Source organism: Alligator sinensis, unplaced genomic scaffold (genome assembly GCF_000455745.1).
Source record: "Alligator sinensis unplaced genomic scaffold, ASM45574v1 scaffold531_1, whole genome shotgun sequence".
Classification (NCBI taxonomy): Eukaryota; Metazoa; Chordata; order Crocodylia; family Alligatoridae; genus Alligator; species Alligator sinensis.
Window position 1 is genome coordinate 111060 of NW_005842173.1, and position 10953 is coordinate 122012.

Consider the following 10953-nt stretch of genomic DNA (forward strand, 5'->3'; position numbering starts at 1 on the left):
GCGCTTCCCTTTCGGAGCAGCTGCTGTTGTTCAGATGCAATCCAGAGCTCTTCTAATTTGCAGATGAAATGGCACGGAGCAAGCAAAGGTCGCTGGTGTCGTGAGAGTGGATTTGATCTGTACAAGCAGATGTGTCCCACGGGACCTCCGAGCTAACCCCTTGAGGGCTCAATCTGACTAAAGCAGCACACAAGTACTGGGGAGTGGGGGTGGCTGTCCTGTCTATGTGAACATGCACACACATGTGCATGTCTCACAGTCTTTTCCCCCTCCCATTTCTGACCTAAGGTTTTCATTGGTGTGAAGCATCCAGTTCCAACTGTGGTGACCATAGAAGTGCTGGGAGTAGCTGTCATATCTACATCAAGATGTCTAGAGATCATTAGCTAACTACTTTCTGTGTTAACTCACTTAACAGGCAATATTTCTATGCAAGTGTTCTCCTTAAGGTCTTAGTCTTGTGCTTGTAGACTTAACTCGATTAGCGTGGGAGTGCGTCCACGTAGTGAAGTGCCTGGTGTATCAGTTGGTCCACACTGGCTCATCAGGTCAAGTTTGGGTTTTCCAGCCCTAATATTTGGCTTGTAGTTGAAATATAGTGAAAAGTAACATGCTTTAGATACCTACTGGATGGTTCAGGGTTATATTTTAGAGAAGTCTTTCAAACAAACTAACAAAAATATTGGGGAAATGCCAGCTTCTCATGCAAAGATTGTTCTTCCTCTCCACAGTCACCATGACGTCCAGCCAGGAATCTATTCTCTCTACCTATGAGACTGATGACAGTCCCACATCCAAGCTGATCAGAAAGTCCAGGGAGGCTCCATTTGTCCCAGCTGGTAAGTCTCATCTATCAGTCCGGTCTTCTGCAATAAAACAACCTGGGGAAAATACAGAGTTGCACAATGAGTTCTGCTAATGAAGGGCAGTGAATGCAGTAAACTTAGTCACTGCAGACAGGAAAGTACTTTGAAATGATACTTCCTCATGAGACCTAGTCTTGTAGTAAGTGTACACTTCCTGCCTTACTTACAAAGGGGTGTGCCTGACTTTTACCTAACAGCTCTTTTAAATACCCTAGCAGGAACAGGACTCTTTGCTTTTTTTATCTTCCATTTGGAAGACTTGGCTTGCATGGATACACCCTTTACTTCCCATTTTGGGTAGCGGATTGCATATATTCTGAGAAATGTATTTTCCCACAAGCTTAAAAGTCTGGCAGCCACTTCAGAGTCCCTTCTCCTCTCTTCTCCTCAAGCATAAAAAGAAGATTTTACAATAAAAGGGGAGCAGAAAAAGCTAAAATAGTCTGGTCTAAATGTTTTTGGGGAGTAGTTTAGTATTCATGGCCATTAATCCCTGGTTTATCTGCCAAAGAAAAGGTTTGGAGTAGAATTGTAACACAGCAGACACACTTTGCTTATTGTGGACACTTCTCCAGTTAGGAATTGCACTGAAAAACCTAGCATTGCTTTGCACAGAAACCAAGTAGGCATCACACTAACATTATGGCTGGTGGTCTAGACGTGAAATACTGTATTCATCCCCAGTCCTAGTTGCCATGACCACAGGATTGTGCTCTAGGCTGCTGGAACATGCTGACAGTATAACAGAACTTCTGTACTTGTGCAAATTTTTGCAAGTGGTTTGAAACAACAGGTTTGCAGACTCTGAAGTCCAAACAACTTGGATTTTCCCCATAATTTTAACACCTGTCCATGGGTAATTTGACCCCAAATAAGACATCACTAGTTCTCATCAAGCAGAAACTGTAAACCCATGCATTATTCCTCTACAGCCGTGGTCCCCAATTTGTGGTATGCGTACTCCCAGTGGTACACAGACAACCTATTAACCTAGTATGTGTTAACAGATTTATTATAATTACTTTATGTGACAAAAAGTTGCTGATGGCACTCCAGGCTGTATCGTTTTAAATTGGTGGTGCACAGTCTGTCAGAGTTTGGGAACCACTGGTTTAGAGGAGTGTCTGTAGAAGAGTTCACATGAATTGTACCTTCCTTGAAGGTGGCTTCTGTCAAACTCTACCCTCCAAAGCAGAGAAGGAACACATGATTTATGTCACGTGCCCATGTTCCAGTGCATTAAGGTCAAACTCGACACACACACCAAAAATAGCAGCTAGAGGTTGTGGGCATGTGCACTGCGAAACTTAGCACCGCTCTTGGGACATGAATGTTATCGGGACCTCACAGTCAAAATTTGAACCAGAGCTGCAGTGGTTTTTGTCTGAGAAGGAGGCTGGTAGGTTGCGCTTGTCAGGAACTGCCACAGATATCAAAGCAGCCCTGATATCTTGAGGTTTCTAGTTTCAGTGTCAGCTTAGAGGGAGTGTCATTGCACCAGCATATTATATCTCTTTCTCTCTAAACTCAGTTCTCCTATAAGAGAATGCCAAAATTAGGATGTGATCCTGTCTGGACTGACTTGTGGATTAAGTTAAACATGTCACTGTAATAAAAATGAATAGTGCCCTGGTACTTGCACTCTCTAGTTACTTTCCTTAATGTTCATAGGGCTAAACACTACTTTTATAGGGGATTTTTTTTTGTGCTTGTCTCTAGTGGGTTATGGAATAGAGAAAATCCCACACAACTTACTGATTCGTTTGATGCACTGGCTGGGGGAGTAGTTAGCTGATTGCACGATTTCACAATGAATACACACTTAATTCATACAACACAATTTTATTTTTAAATTCTTTGCTACGCATATTACACTACTTAGCTTTAAGAAACACCACAAACATTAAGAACACAATAACTACATATATCAGAAACAATGCTCCAAATGCACTTCCTTCCCAAACAATGCTATAAGAATTAGTATTACAAAAACAACTACAATTACAACTCAAAGTTAAATTTGAATCAATACTATTATTTTCATAATATACTTACAATCCTAGAATTCTGAGAAGCCAAACACCTAACTATGGTTTCATTCCTCAGTAGTACAATTTAATGGGTTGGCCTCAGTAGTACGGTTCAATGGGCTGGGCTCAGCAGTGATAGGACTAAGTCCCCTTCCTTCAGTCCCTTTCGGGTGCTCCGCGGCTTCAGCGTGAACTAAGAGATTCGTGTTCACGGAGAGGGTGGTTCAGGTGATCAGTCTGATCCGGCCTACACTTGCGATCATTCCTTCGTTGTTCTGCAAGTGAGGTTACCTCCAAATTGGGACAGTAGGTTACAGTTTTTACTGAGTTAGTTGCCATCTTGGGCCCCTCCTACCCAAACCTGTCACTACTCCCAAATTTGGGCTCGGATCTTACTTAACAGATTCTTTTTGCTTGGTAATCAGTTTCTTTGGTTGATCATTTAATTACTTTGGGGAATTTCCTTTCTTTCCAATCTTTTCAAAGGCTCCTAGGGTTTGATTTCTCGGAATGTGGGATGTTTGCTTGAGGGTCATTTTTAGGTTAACTTTGTTAAAGGCCTCTACAGATAAAATTCAAGAGTTAAGACTTTGAGCAAAGCTAGGACCTTCCACACGTAGGCAAAAGCAATGGCCTAGATAAGAAGATGAATCTTGTCTTCTTCCTGAACTGGCTAATGGGCAACTATTATAAGCATTCAAATATTACATTCAATATGACAGTGCTCAGGTCAGTTGCTGATCTCTCTCTAAATTTTATGAGATGAAGAACCTAAAGTCTTGTTTGTTCTCTGTTTACAGGATTAGCAGGCTTGACTGCAATAGTAGCCTATGGATTGTACAAACTGAAACACAGAGGAGACACGAAGATGTCTGTTCACCTGATTCATATGCGTGTGGGAGCCCAGGGCTTTGTTGTAGGAGCCCTGACATGTGGTACGTCCGAAACGGAAAGCTGTTCTTGAGTATTGGTTAATTCTGAATAATGGCAAACTTTTCCTTGACGGGGGCTAATGCAATCATTTTGCAAAGTTTTTCGCAAAGGTATTTTATATAAACCAGTGCAACTGGATATGGTTAACTTTGCAAGGGCTTCCTCTGGCGTCTACTGGGACTAAGCTTACAAGCTGGTTGCTCTGCTGAATATAATGACGTTAGAGGAAGCCTGGTATCTCGGTAGCCTAGTCTGAGGATAGCTTTTGATCTTGTGTACATATGCTCCAGCACCTTATACTACATCGCCACTACAGTTTTTATTAAACACCATGGTGTTTTGAGAGGTGCTAAGAACTCATGGCTCACTAAGAACAGGACAAACATCAAGTATCTTATGGGTTTTCTGTCGGGTTCTCCAAACTTCTGGTATCTCCACAGTTGGAAAGTAAACTTCAGGTTCAGAATTGTCAAATATGGGATAAGGACAATAATCACTGAAACAAATATGAAGGGTTGAGAGCAGAAGCATTTTTATATATATGGGGTTTTTGTGGTCACTTATCATTAGGCGGAAGATGTTAACCAGCTGCTGAGCATTTAATACAAATTAACTTACTACAACTTTAATATTGTACTGTTGGGGTTAAAAGCACACAAAAAAGACAAAGCTCGAATAGTTAAGACTATGATCTTCCTTACATGTGCATAATTATTCCTGTCAAATGCTTCCAGGAAGCGCACACATCAACTGCTGAAACTTCCTTAGCCTGACGAAGGGTTTTTGAACCCGAAAACTTGCTTAAAAATTGTTCTCCAACTATTTAAGTTGGTCTAATAAAAGATATCAGATTCACCCAAAGAACCTTGTCTGTCCATTTCCCGACACGTTCAGTGCAGAAAGTCTGTATTAAGATTGCAGCCCTGCAGGTCTCGCTGTCTTGTATTCAGTAGCTTCCATGTGAGGGAGGGGACCAACTTTTAAAATGCTACAGCTAACTGAAACCTAGCATTTCATGACGTAATCTACCCTGTCCCCAGACAACATTACATTATGCATATTGAGCACTAGCTACTGTTGGCTGCTGCTGCTTGTTAGGGTCTTTTTGGAGTGTAACCCTCCAATTTCAGGATATAACTGGAACAAAAATGCAGATTTCAACACTTGGCTTTGCCCTATACTAGGTACACCGAGGGGGGCGGTGAAGTGAGGGCAGCCATGAGAGAGCAGATCTTCATTTTAACAAGTGTGTTTTGGTTGCTCCCGATAAGGAGAACATAGATTAACATTTTCTAGGAACTGTGGTCGGTTACAGACAGTGACATTTTAATAAAAGTATATTAAAGGTCTTTAATATTGCTTGTATTTTTTTTTTCAGGTGTGCTATATTCCATGTACAAAGAGTACTGGGGGAAACCCAAGGAATAGAAAGAAGATGCCTGGTATCTGTGTGCTGGTGGTGACTTACGTACTACAGATATACGCCTCACATTGAGGTGTCCTCCTTTTTAGGTGAAGAAAAATGGAGCCAAATGAGGGCTGTGGTTCTACAATACTGTGCATAACTCGTGCATGGTACCGGCCTTGCAGTCTGAATCGCAGTGCAGGCGGGTGGTGCATTACTGCCGTCTGGCTCTTTGGAATTCATTTGTTACCATGCACCAGCTATTAGTGGATATTGTAGAGCTTAATCCCTTTCCATCTCCCTCCTCCATGCACACCCCCTCTGCTCCCCCTGCCCCCTAACACACACCCGCACATACTGAGTTGCAACTTCTGGAGTCTCTTGTCCAACACGAGAAGGCTTGAATCAACTTGGAGACTGAGTTACCTGCTTGCATGCAGGCACTAAGGGGACAGCAAAATGGAAAACTATTTCTCTTGCTGTCTGCTCCTTCTGTCTCTTAGGCAAAAGCACTTCAGTCTCTGGAAGCTGTCATTCTGGCACTCTTCTCTTGCATATTTTAAAGATATTTAATCTTGGGTATTTTTTTTTTTTTTTAGTTTTTATTTAAAGTCAGAAGTGAGCATTTTGTAGCAGACATCTCTATTTAAACACAGTATTTATTTAGTCTTGACAACCCGAAGCACAGAAACCCTATTTGGATAGGCTGCGGAGTGCATATTTTTGGGGTGGAGGGCTCCATTTTTTGTAACGGCGTATGGCCATGCTCCGGGCGCGTGATGTAACACTGCACACGTCTCTTCTGGAACCTACATCTGTACTTTTGGAGCAATGCATTTTTTTTTTTTCGGGATTAAACCACACAGCTTGACTCCTTGAGTGTTTAGTTTGGCTTTTAACATCAGCTCCTAGAGGGCTTAGACCTTGCTTCTCCGTCGCCCTTGAGATGTGAAGTGCTTCCTCCAAAATCATTATTTTCTTTTTTTTTTTTTTATATTAAAACCTGGTGCCTTCACGGGTAGGGAAGGCACAAGTGTAATGAATGGGTAGACGCCCTCCCTTTCTAACTCGCATCCATTCCACGGGGGCAGTCGGTTGTCTAATGGTATCTGTCGTAATAAAGTGTGTGCCTCCCCACGCGTGAGCCTTGTTCTGTGGGACACGGCGGGGCTTGCACGGGACTGGGGGGACGCTGGCAATAGAAAGACCTTCCCTTTTGCTGAAGAGGAAAGTGAAGGTGAGGGTGGTGGGTAGGGCGAGCAAAGCAGCATCTCGGGAAGCATTGCCTTCCAGCTGGGGCTGGTCCTGCTGGGAGCAAGGGGGGTGCACTGGATATTTTTCCCCCCCCACACACAGTTTTCTAGCATGCAGAAAAGGGGCTCTGCCCTTTCCCACCCCCACAATGTGGGTGGGGGGGCATTTATCCCATCCCCCTCCTGCTCCTGTCTTCCCCATGCACTAGCTGCAACAGCCCTCCTTCCCTCTGGCCCCTCCCCCCTCCCTTCCAGCAGCTGTCGTAAATGCCCCCACCTTACTTTCCGGCTAGCCCCGCGCGCAGGGCCCGGAAGCCGTCGCCGTGGGGATGGTTGCCGCGGCAACCGCGTCCTGCTCCCGGCCGGGAGGGGCGGGGCGTGCGGCGCGGAGCCGGGTGAGTGCGGGGGTGCACCTTGCAGACTGACTGCAGCACCTGGGGGGGGTGGGGGCTGCAGGGGACCCCAGCCCTAAAATGAGTATAGAGATTTGTGCAAAAAAACCCCACAATTAAATAATAAAATAATCAAACAATAAGATAAGCATATAATGAAAGCATAACAAAGGAATTATTCTTTCATAAGGATAATGAAAGCATAACACAAGGAATTAAATGAAAAGAAAAAGCAAGCTGGGCTTGTATTAAATTACATTAAATTAAACAATAAGAATAAGGAAAGTAAAAGAATTTTAAAAAAGAAAAGAAAAAGCAAGGTGGGCTTGCATTAAATTACATTAAACAAGACTAAAGAAAGAAAAAAAGAAAAAAATGAAAAGAAAAAGCAAGTTGGGCTTGCATTAAATTACATTAAACAAGACTAAAGAAAGAAAAAAAATGAAAAGAAAAAGCAAGCTGGGCTTGCATTAAATTACATTAAATTAATAAGAATAAGGAAAGAAAAAGAATTAGAAAAGAAAAGAAAAAGCAAGGTGGGCTTGCATTAAATTTCATTAAACAAGAATAAGGAAAGAAAAAGAATTTAAAAAAGAAGAAAAAACAAGCTGGGCTTGCATTAAATTACATTAAATTAAATAATAAGAATAATGAAAGAAAAAGAAAAAGCAAGCTGGACTTGCACTGAATTAAAGTGAAGAAGAAGAAGAATAAAAAGAAAAAGACAAGCCTTGCATTAAATTAAATTAAATACGAAGAATAATAAAAGAATCAGGATAAAAAGAAAAGAAGAAGCAAGCCGGGCTTGCACGGTGCTCGGGAGCGCAGAGCAGGTGGCCGGGGACGTGGCAGCACCGTCTCTTGCCCGAGCGGCGCGAGGGGTCCCGCGTGCCGTGACCGCGCGTCGGCACCGACTCGGGCGGTCGAGTCTGCTGGAGCGTAGGAAATGCCTCGCGTCTCGTGCGCCGGCGTCCCCCAGCGTCAAGCTGGCAGCGGGCTTGGGGGGGGGCTTTACTTAAAGTGTGTCAAACAAGTGTTAGTTCAAGCGCCCCCGCCACCATTGCGAGGCGCGGGGTCGCTGATACACGAGATGCTGCGGCACTTTAATTAGAACGGCTCTCAGAGCTGCTCTAATTAAAATGCTCCCCGCTCCAGGTAAAAATGCCTTATTTGTTTAGATTTAGATTAGATATTAGGAAAGGTGAGGTTAGATATATGAAAACACTTCCTCCCTAGGAGGGTAGTAAAGCACCGGGACAGGTTCCCCAGAGCGGTGGTGGGATCTCTATCCTTGGAGGTTTTTAGGCAAAGCCCTGCAGTCAAAAAACCCAGCAAAAGCAGGGCTCTGGGGGTTTTTGAGGGGTCTCATGTTGGTGGGGGGGCTCAAATCCATCACCCGCTGCCTCCAGGTTGACGAGGTTTGGGAGGCGCAGAAATCAAGGGATCGGATGACAGAAGACAGGGCAGGGTGGGAGGGGTGTTAGCATCAGCCCCCGTGTGCAATTCCCAAGCCAGACCCAGAGATTTCCCATAAGGATCCACAGTGTCGAACTATCTTGCCGTGCCGGGGTCTTTCCCGGGAATTTGCACAGGAAAGACTCGCTCTAAGCAGTCGAGTGCAAGCCCCCAGCCGGCATCTTGAGCCCCCACAGGTGAAATCTTCGCGGGGAGTCACGCATCGATGAGGACGTCGTTCGGGCTGCAGATGGAGCGATCTGTGCCCATTGATTTGGACGGGAGTTTGAATGTGGTGACCGGACGTGAGACCAGGGAGAAGCCAACGCTACGTTTTAAAATTGCAATCGAAAGGAAAATAAAAAGGGAATGATACCGAGAGGTTCCTGGTCCTCCAGATCCCTTTGCCACAATTGGGGTCAGGATGGGATTTATTTACCCCATGGTATGGACTGCGGGGTTTTGCCCTCCTCTGTAGTGGGTAGCCTGGTCCTCTTCCTCTCCAGCACATTTAACAACCCTTGCGGCAGCAGGACATTGACCGCTGTTGTCCCCCTGCTTTACCTGTAGCAAGGTAGGGTGCTATCCCTAGTGTCATTTTAGTAATAGGTTAAACAAGGATGTGTATGGGATGGTTTGGATAGGGATGTTCCCACCTCAGGCAGGGATGGGACTAGATGCGACCTCCGGGTCCTTGCCAGCCTTATTTTTCTATGTTTCTACAGTGCTGTGGTGAGAGAAATATACGTGTGTTAATTACTCTTTTGAGACCACGACTTTGGACGTTAATATTATGGATAATTTATATCAGGCCAGTTGTGTTCCATGCACTTTACAGACTGTTAGGATTATGCTGCCCCTGCCAGAAGAGTTGGCATCCCGGATGAAGGGTGTTTGTGCCCAAAAGCCTGCCTTTAAGAAAATGTTTTTCCAAAAATCTTGTTCGTCTAATAAAAGATGCCACCTCTACCACGAGCCCTGGTTGCATCCCAGAGGGATGTCCAGCAAAGGGAGGATGATGGAAAGAAGCTAAAACCAAAGCCAAGAACATAGCAAGATCTCAAAAGGGACCAGGCATTTATATGGGAGGCAAGAATATCTAGATTTATAGCAATTTTGGATTTTGGAAGAGATTAAATGACATGCCTGAGGTCTCCAGGGTCCCTAGTAATTAGGCAATCATGGAGGGATGGTTATTCCACATTGCCCAATTTGAGTTTCTTGTGTCTCCACTCTGAAGCATCAGATGATAAGTCTGTGCTGGCAGCAGGATACTGGAGCAGCTAAACTCAGAGTTTGCTGCCATATGGCAGGCCCTCCGCTTTTTATAACAGCCCAAAAATAGCGGGCTCAGAGTTTGCTGCCATATGGCAGCTCCTCTGCTTTTAATAGCAGCCAAAATATAGCGTGCTTTTGTTAGTACCCTGATTCGGGTTGTTTGGATTTTCTCTTTAAATGATTTAGTGACAGCACCTAAGGTGTCCCAGTGGTTTACAGTGGCCTCGGGACGTGATTTAGTTATTATTTTTCTTAAACTTGAGGCCTCTTACTAGTGGCAAAGACACATTTGTAGGCCCTTTTGGTGAAAAAGGATGAATAGGAGAGCATCGGGGAAAAGGTGGCACATACCAAATTGCAGAAGTGAAAGAAGGGCATATTGAGGTCTTCGGAGGAAGGTAATTTTGAACATGCTGCCACTCTATAACCCTGAGCAATTTTTCTCCCCCTTGTTTTGCTTTTAGTAACTAATGGAGTCGGATAAAGGAGTGAATGAACATTTAAAGCTCCAGTTTAAGGCTCTCCAGGAGCTGCAGCAGAAGAGGCTGCAAAATCTGATGGAGAAAAAGAAGGAAAAGAAGCACGGTCAGAAGGGGAACAAGAACAGCCCGCAGGAGACATTTGGAGTCCAGGATGATCTAGATCTATTTAAGGTAGATGGACTGAAGATATCACATGAAGACAACAGCAAAAGGTAAATGGTTGAACCCAGAAAAGTGGCCTTACAAAACTCCCGTTGACTTTAACATACCCACTTGTAGCTGCCCCACACAATGACAGTCCCAGTTTTTTGCCTCTTGGCTACATTGAAATAAACCAGTTATCTTCAGGATTTATTAAGTGACACGTAACTGGAATCGGTTTAACTGTGCAGTATCGGCATCAGCAACGGTGAAAAGGAACAACAGTCAAAAGGCCTGTAATTAAAAGTCTTGAAGTGTTTGGGAGCTGGTTGAAAATAAGGGGAAGAAGTTTTGAAAATAAGGGGAGAGCAGTCCTGAAACTCAGTCGCTCTGCTTATTTTTAAGGCTGTTCATAGCAACTCTCTAGACACAATCCTCTAAGTCCAGGGTTACTGAGCCTTGATGTCTTCAATGATGTTGGGTCTAAAACCACTGATCATCAAACAGCTATAGCCAGGTGTAAATGGACCCGTCTTGAAATGGATTAATTGCTTCCAGTCACCAGCGGGGTCCCTCAAGGCTCTGTCCTAGGGCCTATACTATTTAACATCTTCATCAATGATGTGGACATTGGTGTCAGAAGCAGACTGGCCAAGTTTGCAGATGACACCACACTCTGGGGTAAAGCATCCACACCTGAGGACAGGAGAGCAATCCA

General features: G+C 44.1%; 2 protein-coding genes across 2 annotated transcripts in view; both read left to right on the plus strand.

Annotated features, from left to right (window-relative positions):
* The first annotated feature begins 731 nt into the window (after positions 1-731).
* HIGD1A (HIG1 hypoxia inducible domain family member 1A) lies at positions 732-6371 on the plus strand. Its single transcript, XM_006025906.3, has 3 exons — positions 732-839; positions 3697-3831; positions 5208-6371. The coding sequence occupies exons 1-3, from the start codon at positions 737-739 to the stop codon at positions 5255-5257; spliced, it is 288 nt and encodes a 95-aa protein (XP_006025968.2). The 5' UTR covers positions 732-736; the 3' UTR covers positions 5258-6371.
* Positions 6372-6504: 133 nt separating this feature from the next.
* CCDC13 (coiled-coil domain containing 13) overlaps positions 6505-10953 on the plus strand; it is a 34081-nt gene continuing 29632 nt past the window's right edge. The window contains exons 1-2 of the mRNA XM_025206825.1: positions 6505-6882; positions 10077-10306. Of these exons, the coding sequence (XP_025062610.1) occupies positions 10083-10306 (224 nt within the window). The 5' untranslated portion in view covers positions 6505-6882; positions 10077-10082. The remainder of the gene's footprint in view (positions 6883-10076; positions 10307-10953) is intronic.